General features: G+C 33.1%; 1 protein-coding gene across 1 annotated transcript; it reads right to left on the reverse strand.

The window, feature by feature from the left end:
* Positions 1–1,867: 1,867 nt before the first annotated feature.
* LOC148197829 (putative alpha-mannosidase At5g13980) lies at positions 1,868–21,137 on the reverse strand. The gene is given in 30 exon segments (XM_088115897.1): positions 1,868–2,213; positions 2,310–2,378; positions 2,854–2,901; positions 3,494–3,592; positions 5,378–5,488; positions 9,282–9,366; positions 10,452–10,564; positions 10,938–10,956; positions 10,958–11,001; positions 11,666–11,785; positions 11,977–12,024; positions 12,700–12,771; positions 12,850–12,909; positions 13,215–13,286; positions 13,493–13,626; positions 13,713–13,932; positions 14,839–14,895; positions 14,993–15,058; positions 15,560–15,644; positions 15,726–15,898; positions 15,989–16,082; positions 16,184–16,284; positions 16,385–16,498; positions 17,927–17,998; positions 18,088–18,171; positions 18,860–18,979; positions 19,366–19,540; positions 19,762–19,850; positions 20,503–20,586; positions 20,683–21,137. Coding segments are annotated over 30 exon segments (3,087 nt in total). The 5' UTR covers positions 20,917–21,137; the 3' UTR covers positions 1,868–1,988.
* Positions 21,138–22,107: the final 970 nt, after the last annotated feature.

A 22,107-nucleotide genomic window follows, 5' to 3' on the forward strand; every position in this document is an offset into this window, starting at 1 on the left:
GACTTTCAATGCTTGTTCAGTTATTTCCTACCTTTTTATCTTGTGTTCATGTATAAGTAATGAACTCTGCAACTCATCTACTGTCATTTCATGGATGTCCTTGGATTCTTCGATCAGCATACAATATAATTGTATTTGTCAGATAATGTATGCAAAATCTTTTCAACAATATGTCCATCCTCCATGGTCTCCCCTGTTCCTCTCATGTCATTTGCAATGATCATGACTCTAGAAATGTAATCATTCACGCATTCACCGTTTTGCATTTCTAGAATTTCAAACTCCTTTCAAAGTCGTTGAAGTTGCGTGCGTTGAACTCGAGCATTCCCTTGATAGTTTTGCTTCATTGAATCCCAAAGTGCTTTGGATTAGCTTTGTTGGTGATGGTTTTCAAAATATTCTTGTCAATGGATTGAAATAAATAGTTCTTTACTCGTAGATCGTTCAGTTTATGTTCTTCTAGAGTTCTGCTCTTTGTGAGTGACTCTAGTATTTTGGGTTCTTCATAACCTTGTTCCACCACGCTCCAGTATTCCTTAGATCTCAGCAAATTTTCCATTAGCATGGACCAATGATCATAGGATCCATCAAACTTTGAAATACTGAGGAAGCTGTGCCGTCAGCCATATATTTATGCTCACCTCTTTTCTCTCGTGTTTTGCTAATATATGTGATACCAGTGTTTAAAATGGAATATTATCAAAGTACAATTCTAGCTTTAAAAGCTTGATTTATTCAATGAAGTAAATGACTTTATATAGCCAATAAATAACTAATATAAAAAACAAAAATACCATGTAAACAAAACATAACTAAAACGTGGGTAAACATTACCGAAAGTGGCTATTTTTATGGAACAGACAAACTAACTATCTTATTTCTAAGGATAATATTTATTAACAAATAACTAAAGATTGAATCAAAACGTGGCCCGTCTCTTCTCATTGTCTCATTCCTGCTGCACATACCTTGACACTATCCTTCAAGCATGGGAACAATATACATTGGAGAGAAATCATCTCTGCACTGAATCATATAACATTGTTATGATTCTCTTTAATGAAGAGAAATCATCTCTGCACTGAATCATATAACATTGTTATGATTCTCTTTAATGAAGGCGTGAAGATGGATGGTAACCGTGATCGGTGGTGAACGATTGAAGAAGGCAAATTTGGAGAATCCGAAGAAGCTATTGGGGATATTGGGCATTTCATAAGATATTTTCGGATCAGAAAAACCTTTGGAATACCCAATTCACAGAATAAAAAAAAAAATCTTGAATCACTGTTCTGCATTGGGAGCATAGTCGCGGGTGTATATATATATATATAATTTGGTCAAGTCTTCCATGTAGATGCACAAATTATCGAATTTCACTTTTAGTTTTGCTTTTGTGTTTAAATAATAAACTATAAAACATATTTCTAGAACTTGTCAAATGCAAGATTGTTATATAGTTTATTTTTTAAAATCTAACTATTGATAACTCCTAAAATTGAACTGAACTACATTTATGAGATTTTAAAAAGAATATTATATGTAATATTTAACAATTAACACGATTTGTTTATTTACTAAATTCATCTCAGAGATTGTAACGACTAACTAACATGTGTTCTCGTTATAACAATCAATACAATTTGTTTATTTATTAAATTCATGTCATAGGATGTTCCAAATAATTCCATGATAATTATCGTTTTCATTACATAAAGATTTATTAAACATGTCATGGCATGTTAGACTATACATGATTTTCTACAAATTTTAAAATATTATGCACATGCACAAGTTAGGGAATGATTAGTGGAATATAAGCATGTTATGGAAAACCTACACAGATAAGAGTATGAAAGAAATAGGCTATAACTAACCTTCAAGCAAGATATGGTATTATGCAAAACATACTAGTATTTGAAACGTTAATATTTGTGTCATACCAATATACTTGTTCAAAAGCAAGGACTTGGACCACTGATTTTGTTCTACATTGCATAAAAAAGTTGGTCTGAAACACCATCAAAATAAATGATAAAAGTGCGGATTTCCATTGGAGAAAGCTCCACCTTTAGCTCTTTTGGATCAACGGGTCCTCCTCTTGAAACATGTCTATTTCCATCAGAGCCTTCTACTTTCCAATGAAGTCTTTTTTTCTCCATCTCTGTTCTTTCTTGATTGGCAGATAAGTTCATCTCCTTTACCTCTTTGATCTATTTTTCAAGGAAATAACTTGAGTTAGAAAACAAGCTAAAAAAAAAGGGTAAAAAACATTTTTATACTCTCAAGAAATGAAACCTATCACTTACCTTCCTCCCAGGGAAGAGCTTTTTCAGCTCCACAGTTGTCGTTACAGAGAGATCCTTGTCTTCTTCAATCTATGCATTAGTTTGATGGGCAAAAGAAAATGAGGGACCAAAGCATGAAGCAAATTCATTTTCTATTAACTATTAATTACAGTAGAAAAAGACAATGAATAATCTAATGAGCTTAAAATTCATAAGTAACAACCATGATGTATTTATTTAGTTGGCAAACAATCACCATGGCAGTAATCCATTCTATACAAAACTTGTGCCAGTCTTGGAACAGTTTTCTCCAACACTAATAGGTTCACTGATTTATTCCAACAAAACTGCAATTATTATTTTAGAAGAAAATATGCATTCTCTCCATTCATGTATTAGTCAGTGCACTTTAATTTTAATGCCAAGGCTTATACTTCATTCCAGAAAAATCATGAAATAAACATACAAGAGCAATGGTACCAATAAAACATTACAACTTCTCTTTTCAAATGTGAAGTCAAAGAAAAACTCGAGAGAAATACTAAATAAGATGAAGTGGAGAGACCTCATATAGATGTGCTAACCGTAGAAGAACCCTCCCATTTTCAAGTTCCTGCAAAGTCCAAGAAAATAGATATATTAGAAGCCATAGAATTTGAACACAACAGATTTCATAAATTGTTAGGAACCAAGAGGTAGCAAAATTGAAGGTCTATCTAGAAGGAAAAAAGATCATTTAGTGGTGTAAGGTGTTATTGTTATACAACAAGTAACACGTGTTATGGTTTTATGATTAATTTCTCAACCCTTTAATTCTCAGGTATCAATTTGTGCTGCGAGTTCCAGAAAAATTTATGGAGTATCGTTTCTTATTGTTTTAATAGCCATCAGTTGTTGAACATTGGTTATATCAGTAATATGTATTCGATTAGTTATAACAAGGTGAAAGACATATGTATCCATTCATAGAAATTCTTTTTAGTGAATTGAATGTTCCTTGATTTCTTTTTCTCTATATGTCTTTCTCTTTCTCTCCGTTTCCACCCTTCTGATCTTGATGGCCTAACATATGGGCACTTCCTCACACACAACACAAAGAAAACAAAGTTTTGATACCATCATTGTATTAGCCCTGTAAATTCACTTGTTACTGAACAAATACTATTGAGGATAAGGAAATCCCTTTAAGCTGAAGACACATATACCTGTAATGTTATAATAGCGATATTATCAGGTAATGCGTAAGAAGAATCTATTCCTGAAAATGTTAATACATTGGAATTCATCCACTCATCTTTATCATCCTGCACAATGAAATAGAGCTTTAGTACCTGATACATGATATAATTCTAAATGTTCAAAATTTATCAAATAAAAAGTAGATATATGTTCAAGAATGTTGAATATAGTAAAATTAGGTATATGATAAATCTTTCTTGTATAAAAAATACATACAGAGTAATGTAATTATAATAATGAGAATGTGGGTTAAGCCCAAATACAAATAAATAGTAAAAATAACATAATTAACATAGGAATTACATTTTCCTAATTAACATAAAACGCAATATATCTAACACTTCCTCTCAAGTTAGTGCATATAAATCATATGTATCAAGCTCGTTACAAATATAATCAATTCTCAATTTCCGTATGAAAATAACTACTAACTGATCATTTGAGTTGACGAACTTAGTCTTGATGTCTCCAGATACAATCTTCTCTCGAATGAAATGACAATATGATAGAATATAATGTGTATGATAGGAGGAAACAGATTAAAAATGAGTTGTTAGGGTTGAGTGAGACTTTCTTTATATAGTGGGGGTCTTTGTAGGTAGGGGGGGAGTTGTTTTTGGATGTTTAGAGAATTGTTGATAGGATCATTACCATCCTGTGTGAAGGGAGCTTTGTCCCTTGGAGGCATTCTTGCTATTCTGGGTGCTTAGAATCAATAATACCATATCTTTTCGGTGAGCTTTGGTGTTTTATAGTAGTTTTCTTGGTTTCTCTACCTAAGAACCTAACAAATTGGTCCGACTTCCCGGATAGAGGAAGAGGTGGAAGCATGGAAGCCAGAGTAAATACTTTTGATAGAGGGGGCAACAAACAAGGAAGAGCCATGACAGAAAAAAAGACAGTATGCAAGAAATAAGGGAAATTTTCCAAGAAATAAAAGAAATGCTGCAAAAACTCATAAGTCATGGGAGGGGCAGACCAACATGAGATAAGACCATCAACCATTGCAATCGTAGGTAAATTATCCGAAAGAGGATAAAGAAGAAAACTAAGATTTGTTATCAATGATGTGATTTGTGGCACCTGAGTCAAGAACCCATGGTCCAAGGGAAGAAGGTTGAGTTAGGCCAAAAAAAATATAGATGTGCATGCAACAAAAATAGTGAAACTAGAGTTCTGACGATCCTCATACCATTTAAGAAATTCATAGAAAAGAGTAAATTGGTTTGCGCTATTGGAAGAGGGAGCAGAAGAAGCCACAGAGAGAGAAAAAACCCTAAAAAAACCAAGGTTTTCCAATCAAAGCAACAAGCACATATTCTGAAAGAGGACAAGGAGACGACCTCAATGCAATTGATAGTTGCCCAACTAATACGATCCTATCTAGAAAAAAGTACAATCGTTTCCGAATTTGATTCCTCTCGTAACATAAATAACGAAAATAAGAGAAGAACACAAAAATAAGATTGAGATGGAAATCCCATAATCTAGCATATTGATGAGTCAGTAAAGATTTGCCACAACAACCTCAATCTTTGATAAGAAAGAGTGTTCTATGACAAGGACCAAGAGAATTCTCTCCCAATGAATTCAAAATTCAAATATTGACTATCAAAAGCTTTAGGCTCTAGATACCATATTGAATAGAGTAAAACTAGGTATAGGATTAATCTTCCTTGTACAAAAAATACACAGAGGTAATGTATTTATAATAATGAAAATGTAAGCTAAGCCCAAATACAAATGAATATGAAAAATAACATAATTAACATAGCGACCATGTTTCCCTAATTAACATAAATGCAATATATCTAACAAATAACTATTTTGTTTGCAGTATTCAATTTCACCTTTTCAGCAAAGGCTAAAAGAAGTGGAGAATATATTTCCTGGCCAAAAGTACGACGCCACTTAGCACCCTCGCCTAAGTGGTCTATTCTGTAGTAATATTTGCCTTGGACCTACAACATAGATTGTTAGTGACATATTACCAGTTATGAAAATCTAAATCATACAGCAGACATTTTCCATGAATAACATTAAACAAAATGCAGGAAAACTGCTCCAGCCAAATACATTAACAGCCAAAACTACACACTGCCAAAAAATTTGGGTAGACATAATTTGTTGACAACATTGGGAATAAATCCTTTTTAGAAAGCAATTGAAAATTGACAAATTTCTTTCTCATTTATATATCAATTAAACATTTCTAAATGTTAGAAAAATGTTTCTAATATTCTTGATAGAGGAGAAATTGCTCCTAGATAGAATACAAAGACTTTATAATTGAAAATCCTAATTTATAATGAATATAATCTATTCCTACAATTTATGATCTGTACACAAAATATAAAATATACTATCATCTTGTTAATCCTCCTAATCATGAAATGTAATTAAATCTCCTAATTATGTAATTAAAACTGTATAAGGAAATATTAACTGCAACATAAATCATAGAATTTTGACACCCCCTCAAGTTGGTGAATGGATGTCATTCATTCCCAATTTGCCAACACTAGACTGAAATGTAACACCACTTAGCCTTTTTGTCAATACATCTGCAAGTTGATTTCCAAAGGATACAAATGCAAGTTGATTTCCAAAGGATACAAATGGTTGTGCTGTTACCCAATTTCTCCTTTCATGATGTGTTGATCGACTTCAACATGCCTAGTTCTATCATGTTGCACTGGATTATGTGCAATATTTATTCCTAACTTGATATCACAATACAATCAATATTCAGGTCTTCTAAAATTATCTTTAACCATAGTATTTATCAAATTCCTAAGGCCATGGCTGTAAACCCTACTTGACCTTGCCACAACATTTTTTCTTTTGCTTCTCCAATTGACTAAATTTCCTCTAAGAGAAGTGCAATATCCAAAGGTAGATCATCTATCATCTATAGAACTTGCATAGTGAGCATTTGTGTAGGCTTCTAAGATAATCTCATTCCCCTTTGTAAATAAAATTCCTTTACCAGGAGTTTTTTCAAGTACTGCAGAATGTGATAAACAATTTTGAGATGAGTCTCCTTTTGAATTATGAATGAACTCACTTAGAACTCCTAGAGAATGGGCAATGTCGGGCCTAGTGTGAGACAAGTATATCCATTTCCTGACCAGTCTTTGATTAGACTGTCTATCCACAGCTACATCTTCAATTGTTTCACCAAGTTTGTGACTTTATTAAATAGGTGTCTCTATTCGTTTGTGTTACGATCTAAGGTAGGAGTAATAATAAGGGTTGGAAAGTATATGAGCAGAGAGAATATTTAGTATAAGTTAATTAGAGTAAATAAATATAGTATAAGTTAATTAGAGTAAATAAATATATATTTAGGGAAATATTCAATATAAGATATTTATAATTAAGGATATATGCTAGGATAATATACGGAGAGATATTTATATTAAATATAGAGATATTTATATTAAATATAGGGATATTTATATTAAATATAAGGATATTTATATTAAATGCAGATAGAGGAATATTTAATAAGAGATGGGCTGGAAATAATTAATATAAATAAAGTTAGAGTCTAGGGTTAAAGGTATGCTGGTGATTATTGAGTTTTGTGACAGACATTATTGTCTTGTGAGGGAGGTTATGCTCTCAAAGTAATTGAAGGAGGTTATGCTCCCAATTATTGTTTACCCTTGTTTATTCAGATATTACCATCAATAAAAGAGATTCATTCATCCATTGTTATTCGTTTATTGTTCTATTACGTGTGTTTATTGTTCTATTACGTGTGAGAGAGCGTGCAAGGTTGTATTTGGCTAGTTTACGTACTCAGGTACGTAACAGTTTGCATCCTAATTTATCAGTTTTAACCAATAAATACAGCAAATAATTTTGTTTGGAGATGAAAATACCATGATGGGAACGAGCCACTTCAATGCCCAAGAAATATTTCAATCTACCTAACTCCTTGATTTCAAATTCTGTTATCAAACATTTTTTTAAGGCTTCCATTCCTACCTGATCATTTCAGGTTAGAACTATATCATCTGCATACACAATTAGTGAGGTAATTCTGCTGAAGTTGAATGCTTAATAAACAATGTACGGTCACTTTGCCTTTGCTTGTACCCCATGATCTTCATTACTATAATAAACCTGTCAAACCATGCTCTAAGAGATTGTTTCAATCGATAGAGTGCCTTCCAGGGTTTACACATCTTTCCTTCCTCGACTTTAAACCCAGGTGGAACCTCCATGTAAAGTTCTTTCTCAAGATTGACATGTAGAAAGGCCTTTGTAACGTCAAATAGTTGCAAACTCTATTTATAGTTATTCATAGTTAGCTGCTAGAGACAATTAATTCTAACTATATTCATTTTACGACAAGTAAAAAAGTTTCAAGATAGTAAGTCCCATATGTTTGAGTACTCTTTGCTATAAGCCTAGCCTTATATCTTTTTAGCCATAAGCCTAGCCTTATATCTTTCTAATGTCCCATCTGCCTCGGATTTAGGTAGATCCACCAATTCCCAAGTTTTGTTCTTTTCTAGATCAATCATTTCAACCTTCATAGCATTTTTTCGATTATTAATATTCAGTGCCTCATCCATAGTTTTTGGAACAGTGACAGTATTTAGATGACCAAGAAAGCTTTGGTGACTACGGGATAGTTTGTCATAAGACACAAAGTGTGACAATGGGTACCTTGGCTTTTGAGTACATCCTCGGACACCTTTCCTTACTGCAATTGGAAGGTCCCAAACTTCAATGGCTAGCATATTCTATTCTTCATTAATGTCAGGTATCTTAGGTATAGATTCATATTCATGGACTTGTGGTGATTGAATAACAGAACTTCTCCTTCACGAGTATACCTACAGTGGATGGGTAACAATGAGTTTTCTCTCCAGTTATTTTTGGTGAAGCAACATGACTGACTACACTCAGTAGATGGTGAAGTATTAGTTTCAATAGATGATGAGGTGTTAATGGGACTTAATTTTGGAAGAATGAGGTCTTTTTGTAGAGAATGAATTATCCTTATCTTCAATACACGAGCTTTTTGCCTAAGTATATTTTTATCAAATTTATGTCTAATTCAACCTCACAAAACCAGCTTGTAAGGTAACATTCATCCCACTCATTATACTTCAGTCTTACTCCTATCAATGTGGGATCTTTAACACATTTCCTCATTATGAGGAATGAACATCTCGAACATAGGATTATATATCTGTGAGTGGTCTAACAAGATGCCCAATAACAGTGGCATAATAATCCCAAAGAACTTGAATAGGATAGGCTCTAAGTGACTTTGATGCCATATCAGAAAACTGTTATGATATTATTCATTGAGGAGCAATTGCTTAATAACTGAAAATCCCAAGTTATATTGGATATAATCTATTCCTACTATTCAGGACCAATGATCCTATACAATAGATATAAAATATAGCGTCAGCCTATTAATCCTCTTAACTATGGAATGTGATTAAATCTCTTAATTATGTAATTAAAATTGTATAAGAAAATATTAAATGCAGGTCATGGGATTTTGACACTAAATGCAAAATTATGACATTGACATTTTAGTCAGCTTTAGAAAAAGTGGATTGACATTGATTTGTCAAACCTTTTTCTGCCATCAGCATTTTAAGACCCATTTGAGAGAAATTGTCAGCTGATAAAATGAGAATATATACGCAAAATACACATCTAACATTAATAAAAGAAACAAACAACTAAATAACATAAAAATATGCATGAAATTCTTACAGTTAGACCCCTGCAATCACCACCAACACAATCTGTTTCATTTAGAGCCTCTGCAACACCTTTTGAATCATCAAGTAGTAATCTCCTGTTTATGAGAAGAAAGAAATTATAATCCTTTAAAAATGACAAAAATACAATGACAGAATCAAACAGTGAAAATAGACACCCTGAAAACAAGACTTAAAAAAAAGGGGTTGCTGCTGGTTGCATGGGTAAGGGGTGGGAGATGGGGGAAGCAATCAAAAGCAATGAGAGGTCTCTTGACCATTGCATATCCCCCGCTAAGTAGACCCTCCTCACCCACTAAGGCACCAATACATTAGACAGGTACAGTTGGAATTCATGAAAACTTCAAATTGTAAAAACAACACACCATGACAGATGTTTTTTTTGTTCATCAAAATGCCAAATACTTTAAATCGATTGCATATTTCCTTTATAAATACCAATAAATTTAATAGCATTGTTTTTTTCAAAAAGAAGTATTGAAGAAAACCTAACATACTATGTAGTACGTTAGTAAGAAATGTAATTCACTAATTAAAAAGATAAGTAAACAATTATTGATGGCAAGGTCAAACTAGTAAGAATAACATCATTTATTCTTCATAAGAAAAAAATTACATAAATGACAGAAAATATAGATTTTAACACCAAAAAAAATACTTTTCACAGTTCTTGTGAAAACTTTAGAGCACAAAAAGTCATGTCAGACCTCAGATGACCAAAATTTTTACTCATGAGTTAATCCTATCACTCCGAAAGAAGCAATCCAAACTCTAGTGTGAAAAATTGGAGATCGTGATGCTGAATTAAGCAATTTATCCCCACCTCTCAAATGATGAAGACTCAACCAACATGCCCACACTTCAAAATCTGAAGCAGATAAGTTATCTAAAAAAAGTTGCATTATGCTTCACTAAAGTACCAAATCACTAACTAAATTGTACATCTAAGAAATTTTCCCCTCCTTTCTTCCAAAACATTTTAATTATTAAAAGCTTTGCTCCCTTCTATATGCTTACACACTTTACCATAGGTGGAAAAAGACCACATTTCCAAGAAACAAGGCCTTGCAAAGTTCTAAATAAGAGTAGTTCAATTATAATTTCAAGTAACTCCAGTACAATATCAATCTATTTAACACATCATTTGAAGAACAACACATACCTGTGGACCATCAGCTCTATTTGTCCATCTTGTAAGCTGGATCCTCCAATAGATCTGTCCACCAAAACTGAGAATTCTGTTTTATTATCCTCCACGTATATCCCAAGATTAATCTGAAGGATAAAATAAATAATATTAAGAACCTAAAGAATGGATATAACTTGTGGAATTTATCAAACTCCTGTGCCATAAAGAAAGCAGTCTGAATTCTGAAGTGTAGTTGGGCATACATCTCTGCAATCAATTCTAAAATGGATTTGCATGTGGATGACTTACAAAGCTCATGAAATAATGATTTCAATAAGCCAAATAAGTTAAAAAAATGCAGTTTATTATTAGAAGTTTCATATTTTAACATACAAGAACAAACAACAGTTTGCAAGCACAACAGTTTCAGCAATAGCATCCCTGCAGGAAAGAGGGGGAAACTAGGTCTTGAACACCAATGATGAATATAACAGAAATGTTGTATAAGAGTTCACATACAGGATAGTAATTTCCAGCAGGGTTGGTTCACTTCCAGATCCCAGTCAGTTCTGTAATCCCGTATCTGCAGTGAGATGAGTTTCAAAAATTTACTTTACAACTGAAGGAAAAGAAATGAATTTTTTTTGCAGATACTTCTATATGCCATCAACAAATTTAAGATCAAATAAAAAGATATGTTGTTTCCATTTCTTGACTTCCATGAGAGAATTATATTTTGCAACAAAACCCAGCATCTGGAAATAGAAAGACGTTGGAATATCTTAGAATATCAATATTACATCTTCCAGAATATTGAGTATCTGCAAACATATCCCATCAAGTCAATATCAGTTCTAGAAATAACACAATCAGTTATTTTATTGCCTGATAGACTCCCTTGTTTTCTCTTAGACTCCCACAACCAAGGTCATCTAGCAGAGTATCTTGTTGATTGATATCTTCAGAATACCTTAGAGTATCTTAAAAATATATCTCTAAGGATCAAATTCTTTATTTTCTCAGTTTCCTAAAACTTTAGTATTTTATGATCTGTTTCCTTTTTCAATTCGAATTATTAGTATCAATCTTCATTTTCTCCATTCCCTCTCTCTATACCTTAAACCAAAGAATTTCAACAAAAGAAAATAATGAAAACGTAAGCAAGGTAACATCTGGTGCCAACAATTATGTATGATCTAAATTACTTAGATGTAGTATTACAAGGAACATTAGTCTGATCTGCATACCCTTTTGATAAAATCTCGCCCGTTAGAATCCGTGTAAAATGTTTTGTTGGTTTCCATAGTAGTTGAAATCTGAGTGGCAACTTCTTTACCAGTTCCATCTTCAATCGGTATAGGGCCAACCTGATATTCCACATACCATAAGTTCAAATAAGCTTCCAACATTATCCATAAAATCCATATAAGAATATATCTCAATAGTTATCACGGTATTTACCAAACTACAAAGGAAATCAAGCTGTCACAGACAAATTGTAACATGACTAGGAGAATGACACAAATGTAAATATAATAACCAATTATTTAAAGCTTACGATAAACTCCACTTCAACATGCTCTTTTCCTTTGTATAGTCTGGTAATCTGCGAACATATTTGAAGCATGTTAATTTCTAATGTCAGGTAAAAAGAAGATAAAAAGTCTCATTCATCAACATTTATTACTATAATTATAGAAAAAATTAGGAGCTGGGGCAAATAGAAACTGAAGTAGAACAGGTACTGATAATGGGATTGGTTCCACTTCGCTAGCCCTCATTCATGAAGTGGGACCTACTTTATTAAGTGTTTGGGCCGATGTATAAGACTGTCTCCAGGCTATTTATGGCAAAATTCATTTATTATTTTGCAACAATTGAGACTGCGAAATAAATTACCCGTATGGCACTAAGGGTATTCCCTAAGCTTTATTTACTCTTTTTGTTTACTTAAAGTAAAAGAACATTGAAGTAATTTGCATAATGTAAAATATCAAGACCTGTTGCACCTAAAGTTTTGAAAGTAAGGTGAAGCCATAATTATCATATAGAGGAAAAACTATAATAAAATCAATTGTATTGTCTATATAAATAAGTAAGAACTATCATATTAAGATTGCCAAGAAGTTAACATGCAGTTCCCGTCTTCCTTTTTACACACCACATTTTATTCAAATTATTATGTGACCACAATTTCATGTAACTAAATGGGAAAGAAGTTTATTATTATTACTAAGAAAATAATATGAAGATGCTGTTAAAGATGTAACAAGCAAAATACCTGATATATCCATGGATTGATTTGTTGATGAACTTCATCTAGTACTGGTCCATTCAAAACAGTTAATAGAGCCTGAAAATTCAAGTGAATGTGACACTTGTTATGGGAATTCGTTTGTTGGGTTAGAATATAGCAGGAAGGACTTCAAACCTTTTTTTCATGGTTTATTGGAAATGTGCCATTTGGACGGAAGACATAGGCCCCGGAATTCTGTGAGGGGAATTAAATTATGAAGTTATATCCAAAATAGAATTGCGAGAGACTTAAAGGGATAAATATGTTTTTAGTTTAGCATTTGAAAATAGGATTATGTTCACTTTTAATTCCTGAAAAAATTATCCACTCTTTGGTCCCTCTTTTGTGGAAATGTGTCATGTATGGTCCCTATTTCCATAAACAAGGGAAAAAAGGAGACAGCTTTTGGGTACTAAAAGTGAACATTTCTATATTTACAGAAATTAAAAATATATTGAACCCGTATGACATTGATATCTATGGTCAAAATGTTTATCTACCTGCGGATCCTTTTGATTGGTTCCATTGTATCCAGAATAGTAGAGGTAACTTAGTTTAACCTGTTCCTCAACCTGACATGTCAAAAAATAACATTTTTAATCAAGTTCTACTTCTTTTGCTTTTACATTTTTCTATCCACGTAAAATTCGAAGCTATAGAATATATGAAAACATGAAACCAGGAAAGAGAACATCACAAAATACAGAGGCATGATTGCACAGATAAAGGTGTTCTAGTGAAAAGGGAATCGTGTGGTGCAAAGTGAAGTATCACAAACCAGGTTTCTTATATTAACATAATTGGTACACTTCTCTTGATCAGTAGAAAATGTAAGCTTCAAATTTCCTTGACCAACTTCAAATTTAGACTTTTCACTACTTTTATATGTAGCTACTGACGATCTAGTTGATCCTGAAATCAAATAGAAATCATTTATTTGTTATGAGCATGGAAATTAACTCTTGTAAATTAAATACTAAAGCAATATATATTTGAACCTGTTCTTTTCGCAGTTGAGACAGTGTAGGTGCTAAAACCAAGTGGGGGTACAGAAACTGTAAATGCAAGCCAATACTTAGGTGTCTTAAGTGGAGCCTGACCCATATATGCCTTCGCATAGTAGTTTCTTAAGTCTAAATATTTCTCAGCCAGAGGAAGAAGTTGGGATTCTATTTCTGAACCGTTAGAGTCCTGAACTCTAACATTGGCCTCAGTAACCTGAAGATGGTTGCAACATTAGTTACATCTACACACACAACGGGTAAGTACTATAATAGTTGCAGAGAAAGTTACTAGCCCATTTTAGCAAATATTATATATGTCTAAGTGCATTAAAACATCAATCTCGAAAAACCTTTAACATCATAATAGCTGCCCTAAATAAAAATCTATTAGGAAGTTAGTAGCCAAGTGCACCAGCAGGCTTTGTTAGCTATATATTGGCAGATTCAACTTAAAGCCAATTTGGATTATGCGAACTTTCCCAATACATATATAAACCATACTCCAAGAATTGGGACAGACAATGTTGGACATTCCCAACATCACCCCTCTATAGATGCTTGTCAAACCATGGCAGCCTATCAAACTAATTGTTATCAATAAGCTTTGATACCATGTCAAATTTCAACTTAAAACTATTTCTTATCAATTGAAGTTTTCTAATAGTTATATAAGCTTCACTCCAAGAATTGAGGCAGGCCATATCAGACTTCCCAACATACACGCTTAGTTGGTAACTGATTATGTCAGCTCATTTGACAACTAACATAGTCAGTTGGTGTATTTTACATCTAACTTTTATTAGGATTTAATAGTCTAAAAAAATATAAATTTGGTGAGTTTGTTTTGGGCATTTTTGGTTTCTGCTTTCAAGGGTAGCCATTATAAATGCTCCCTTTTGTATTCATCTTCACACAGATAAAAATAATAAAATATCATATCAGTTTCTCCAAGAACTTTCTAACATATTGAAGATACATTAATATTTCATGATTGAAGACCACTAGAAGAACAAAAAAGATAAGATTATGATTATTTTCATCATATTAGTTTTAATTTCTCTATGTTCCACCATATACTGAATTTAGAACAATCAACAAATACTAGAGTGACATCACTCACCGGAAATCGAATGACTTCATTCCTCCTCCAACCAAGAGAGTTGTAAACCACAATGAGCTAAGCATGGAAAAAACTCGTGAGAAGATAGAATTTAAGAAATGAATATAAAACAATATAACTAATGAAAGGATAACAAAATATGTGATGAATTTACCAAATTCTTCCCTCGAACCAGATCAACTTCTGATGCAGGACAATAACTTATGTTCAAAAGTGGACACTGGAAAATATGAAAAAGGAAAAAGTATATTGAAAATATAAAAAACTCGAACTTAAATATGATAATAAAAACTATCATATCTAATAGTTATTATCTTTTTTGTGAAAAGGGGAAGGCACAAAGCTCACATGTCATTATATAATAACTAAATTGAACTACATCAAAATATAACAACAAAGATCGGATGGACAAACTGTATATATTAACATGTTAAAAAAATTATTGATTACAGCAAATAGAGAAATATGATATGATTTGATTACATAGGGAAATATCTTATCAAAAAGATGAAGAAAGGAATATAATCCATTAAAAATAAACAAAATCAGGTTTGACATGTCATACACCAAACGGTAATTGAGCCAAGGAATAATAAAGGATAAGAAATCATTTATCAACAGCTAAAATTTTGAAAAAAAAATTTAAGACGAGGAAGAAGCAAGCCATTTCAGCAAATAATACAAATAGTGAACAAACTTAAAAAGATTCTAGATCTTTTACTTGTTGAAACTTTGTAACTGGGTTTTGACATCTAGAAAGCAATGGTGATTCAACCAAGCAAGCCAGTGATGATGAAACCAATTCTCTGCCTGCAAAAAAGCAATATGCCACTAGACGATTCACTAACAAATGGTTATACACAGTAACTTGAAACAGACTCTGAAACTGCACCTCCTTGTAGCCTATTGCCAGCCGTTTGGAATAATCATTGGCAACATGCTGCTTTTCTGTGCCAGTGACTGCATCATGGTGTTGAGCAATTGCTAAAGCATCAGCTAATGAGTCTGTATTTGGCCCTGAATTCATTCTCCCCCTAAAAAATTCTAGTTGTCTTGCAGCCTAATAATTTTTTTGTAGAAAGTAAATATCCAAACACTGGTGGACTACGGATGATTATTACCTTGTAAACTACAAATATACAAATCATACCAAGTAATAGCCACTCATTAATCTGACATAGCGTTTGATAGCTGGTCTACTGGTAAAGTATCCTGTCCAGTAACCATTTGCACGATCTGCATAACTGGTATTTTGTTCATGAATATATGAGGAGAAACGTCATACCATACAAATATATAATAATTAAGCAAAATGGATTATGAAACAGCTACAAATTAAACTCACGGGAAGAAATCATCAGTCTTGATTGGCCAGTACTCATTGGTAGCAAATTTTGCATCAGTATATATGGATGGCGTAGAGTAAAGAGCATTAACGCGTCCATCCTAAAGTTGAAAAATATTTAACAATCAGAGTTCATAATAACAAGAATAAGCACATGAATCAAACCACAAACAAATAAATTCATGTATACGAGTGAGTTACCTTGTTTACATAATGAATGAGTTTATCCAGCTGCCGGAACCATGTATGTGCATATTGATACTTAAAATCAGTTCCCATTGTCCACATTATATGATTTGTTCGAGTTATGTTTGCCTAAAAATAAAATAGTGTAAGATAGCAATTAAGATGATTCTGAATAAAAGCAATTAAAGTTCCCGCTATTCCAAACCAGTGGCCCAACCTCAAAGACGGCTCAATCCCATCATGAAAGAGGAGGTGAGGAAAGAGGTTCTAAAGCTTCTTGAGGCCGAAATCATTTATCCTATTTCTGGTAGCACTTGGGTGAGTCTGCTGCAAATAGTGCCCAAGAAGGGTGGCATGACAGTGGTGTGTAATGAGAAGAATGAACTCATCCCTACTCATCCCTACAGTGGAAGTCTTTTTCTTCGTTTGAGCCCAGTCACCAAACCTAAACCATGGGCTCTGATACCATTTGTAGGGAGGTTCAACACACACACATACACATAGATCTCCACACTGGTAAGATATTGTCCGCTTTGGGTCAAGCCCTCACAGATTTGCTTTTGGTACCACTCCAAAAGGCCTCTTACCAATTGAGGTATCTTATATGTATATAAACTCATGTCCATCTCTTATTTTATCCGATGTGGGACTTTTGTTTGTACCCAACATATCTCTAGTCGATATGGGACTTTGTTAGGTTTCTGAGTAGGAAACCTAATTAACCAAGATCACAGTAGGCAGAAAGGATAATGAAAGAATGAATTTCTCTTATTAATGGTAATAGAATTCTCTAAACAAGATAGTTGAGAGCATAACCTCCCTCACAGGACTGTAGTCGTCTGTTAACAACCTCAATAATCAAAAGCATAACCCTAACAATAGAATCTAGCTCTATTTATATTAAATATTTCCCGCCATCTTATACTGAATATTTCTCTAGAATATAGTTCTATTTACTATAAATATCTTATACTGAATATTTCCCTATAATATAGTTCTATTTACTATAAATATCTATAATATAGCTCTATTTACTATAAATATCTTATACTGAATATTTTCCTATAATATAGCTCTATTTAGTATAAATATTTCCCGCCTATCCTAACTGCTACAACAGTTAGGATACTGCTACAACAGTTAGGATAGTAACTCTTCAATCAATCGGTTCTAGTTCTTCACCTCTTTCCACTATTCGGCTCGAGCCCTCACCGCCTTCAGCCGTTCGGCTCGACCTCTCCCGGCCTTCCACCGTTCGGCTCGACTCTCCCCGCCTTCCACCGTTTGGTGCCCTTCTTCTTCTCTCCTATACTTTCTTCTTCTCTTGTATACCTTCCAACCCCTAACATTATCTATTACCTTATATCCTATCAGACTTCTAACACTTACATTAATATCTTACGCGAGTTTGGCTCATTGAATCTCCTTGGTGAATTCTCCTCGAAAGACCCAACACCTCTCAATCACTCAATTCAATTTTTAATTTCTAACCATATTCTTGCATCTCAAGTCAAATAACATTTTTAAGAAGTCTGAAGATAAACACGCTCAACTTACTTGTGATAATGCAGCTGCAACAAAGTCATTCACTCGTTCTTGGACATTGTAATCAAACAATTCCATGTTATCCTTCAGGAAGAAGTAAACAAAGTTTAGCATAACAAAGAACTAAAATAGTTATATGTGATAACAAAATTAACAAGTTCTTATAATATTACTTGAACTATTGCTGAGTTATCATTAACTTCAAAGTAAAATCCAGCAGGTGGCTCATAATTTTCAGGGAACGCTCCAGCAAAAATCTACAAGAACAAAAAGGATACTCAACATAATAAAAGGAAACATTTAATTTAAGAGAAACCAATCATAAAAATAAAAAGACTCTTTGTAAGTAAATTTATGTCCAATTCAACCTCGTAAAATCCCACAAAACCGTCTTATAAGATAAGGTTTGCATCCATTTATATACTATAAACTTCTCTTATCTCTAGTCAATATAGGATCTCCAACACATCTCTCTCACATCTTGAACGTGGTACTAGACATTAATGAGTGGTTCAATAGCTACCCGATACCAGGTGACACGATAGGCCTAACAAATAAACAAATTTCCGAATAGTAAGTGGCATAATAAGTCGAACAAATAACAAATTCTTGCTAACATAGGCTTTAACACATGGCTCTAATACCATGTTAAGAAGTGGACTTTAAGCCTAACTCAACGCCACAAAACTAGCTTAAGGTTTGCACCTATTTATGTATTATAAACTTATCTTATCTCTAGTCGATGTGAGATCTCCAACAAATACAAAGACTCTTAGTAAGTGAACTTATGTCTAATTTAACCTCACAAAACCGTATTACAAAGTGAGAATTGCACCCTACTTATATACAATATAATTCGACCTTATTCCTAGTCAATGTAGAATCTCTAACAAAGACAACCATAAAATATTTAAAGAGAAAAGAAATATATTTCTTGATATTCACCTGGGCTGAAGAGCCAAGGCTCTTACTACCCTGCCAGATAACCTCAAGACTCTTCTCCTTTTTGCGGTTAGCCCTATCTTGGTAGTCTATCCGACCAAAGAAAAGTGAGTCAAAGCCAACCTGCATACAAAGTAGAACCAATTGATAACCCACACAGCAAATAATAATTCTGACATATATCTTCTTCAAAATATATTCATTAGTCATTATCAAAATCATGCTTTGCTCATTATGTATTTTAGAAATTTTTTATTTCATTCCTGCTATAATTTTATTCTTTATTGCATGTGTATATTGGTATTAATGCTAGGATTATGTATTTAAAAACAATCCCATAGTTATAGGGATTTGTTTCCTTAGAATTAGCTATCTATATTTCCCAAAATAACTACCAAGCTTATGTATTTATAGGTCCATTGCCCTCATTATTGAAATACAAGAGAAACATATTCTTTCTAAATTTGAGAGTCATGATAAGATTCATTGCTTGAAGATCTATGCCATACTTCAGCTCCCAACAGGTAGGCCTGCACAGCAGAGTGTCCAAAAGGATCAATTTGCCAACCAATTCTAGGAGTCACACCAAATTCCTCTTTCAGAAATTGATGACCAAGTGCAGTCTGATCAATCATGTCTATGTAATGTGTAACTGCCTCATCATGCATAGACATGGCGCCATTTCTGTAACAAGGAGAAAATAAAGGAAAGAAATAGCATCAATCCCTAAATAAAAGACGATTGAAGATACCATAATGGATAGATAATTGCCCATAGATATTGGAACCCTCACAAAGGAATTCTTAATCAGGTTGTTTTCACAGTAAAGGATGGCTTTCATTTTACAATTGAAGAATGACTTTGTTCTTAATCACATTGAAATCTGTTGTCAGAAAGGTATTTACATGAACTCTAGTTGACCCGAACTAACAAGTTTCTTAACAACATCCTGAACAGCTTCACTTTGATCTCTCCACCATCTCTTGAAAAATGCCTGCATTGATGAAAGTGAAAGAATTAAGAAGAAACAGCCAACACGTAAAATGAACATATAGTTGCATGCTACGTTCGAGCATATAAACATTGACAGGGTAGGAACAAAAACAGGAAATGTAGAAGGAATTTAAATATATATGGAGTTGACGCCTTGGTGTTAGACAAATCCTCAAATTTTCTTGATATTCCTATCTATCAATTTCATTAGCTAGTTAGTCCTATCACACAGCCACACCGAGTTGATCCCAAGAGAGAGCATTTCACATTAGCATTTAAAGAAAGCCTTAAAAGTAGTCCATATTTTCAAAAACATAGTTTTCCTCATTTTCCTAGTATTCCTATTTGTCAATGTCACGAGCATTAACAGTCTAGGAAATTCAAGCTTGTTGTAGGAGCAACATTAATCTGTTGCCACAAGAAGGATGTGAAATATAAATCATGAATCTGGTAAAAAAAAGTTGCAGAGGAAGGCATGAACTACATAAAGGAAATGAAATGCTTTGCCGGATTGTGTCTTGGAACATCACAGCACTACTTTTAGCCCAAAAAAGCAACTTCAAAATTTCCTCTTGTCACGAGCAGTAGCACTTTGATCCAACAAAGAAACTCAAGAAAACAACATATAAGGGATTTAAAAGAAGCCAACTTACCATCTCAACATAGATAAACTTTCTGTTCTTGTCAGCCAACAGCGCGTGCACCATAGAGTCCAACACATTCTGCACACAAGCGCCCTGCACATTGCAACATAACAAACAAGACCCTTAACTTGCAATCTTCAGACACCATTGTTCACAAGTTTAGCCAAAGAAAGAGAATTAAATCAACACCTGAATTGAATTGTTAGAACCAACATAGTACTGATCAACTGTCTTCAACCAACCAACATCGTCATGGGTATGAGCTACCAGATGAACATTGAGCTTGTCAGGGACTATACCCTGTGATGTGTTGTACACCATAAACTTGGATTGCCCACAGAGCAGTATTTCCAAAAGGGTCAACAAAAAGAGCAATTTTTTCGCCATTAGATGCTGAAAATGAGGAATGGTGGATTCACCCATGAAAGGAAAACCGTCTCAGACGCCAAAGAAAAGGTGAAAAAATATAGTTTTTCTTAATTTGTCTGCGAAAATGGAAGATGGAACACCTTCCACTTGGTGATCATGCACAACGGTGATGAAGCAAGCTCATCAGAGTCACTTCCATGTGTTGTGTTCGAAGGTTACCAGCACACACTGGTGATTTTATCGGCTCTTGATTTTTTACTTTTTCTTTTTGTTGTTACTTAATGGTAATCAAGATCTCGTTTTGGTAATCATCTATTCTTACGCTGACTTCGCTTCCAATCTAGCCAAAATAAATGACAGAGAAAGTACATCATTTTAAAATTAAATGTATTTCGGATAAGATTGTTTAAATTCCTTCACATTTTCATAACAATTGATAAAAAAAAGTCTTAAAAAACACTGTTAACACTCCTAAAACAAAAATGATGAATTGATATATATAATGAGTAAAGATTTTTAACATTCTTTATCAATTTGTATAACAAGACTTAATAATCATGCTATTAAAAAAACTACTAAAGAAAATAATGGCCCTTATTAATATAGTTTGGTGCTGATGAAATCTAAAGAAATACTTGCTTATTTTAAAAAAGTTATTTCCAAGGTTAATTAAATAATAATTGTTTTAAAAGAATTACTAAATAAAGAACACCATGTGGAATCACATATTAATAACAAAATAACGAGTCCAAAACATGTATTAAAATATATTTTATCCGTAATCAAATCGTCTGTCAAAATAAATGGAAGTCTCCTCCATCAGTTGTTAGCATTGTCTTCATTCGTCTGACATAATCACTACAAAGCATTTTCCGTTGTATTTTTTAATTTAATAATTAATAAGGTTTTAGGATAACTGACCCAATTTAGATAAAGACAAGTGATTTTTTTTTAAGTTAGATCATAATACACGTATATTTTTATTATATATATATATTAATCATTTATTTTTTTTCTTTTCGACTTTCTTTTTTATCATATTATATATTTTAAAATATTTTTCTTTCTAAATATATTTTATATGGTGATCAATGTGTTAGATATTTCCTCTATTTTTTTTTTTCTAAAACAAAAGTAAATGTGGGGTTTCAGACATATCCCAAACTTGTATAATTTCTTATCCATTTGCTGACTCAGGAATAATTTGAAGTATGAAATGTCGGCCCCACACATCATCTAATGGAT

This window comes from Vigna umbellata, chromosome 5 (genome assembly GCF_029865625.1).
Source record: "Vigna umbellata cultivar VRB3 chromosome 5, Vumbellata_1.0, whole genome shotgun sequence".
NCBI lineage: Eukaryota > Viridiplantae > Streptophyta > Magnoliopsida > Fabales > Fabaceae > Vigna > Vigna umbellata.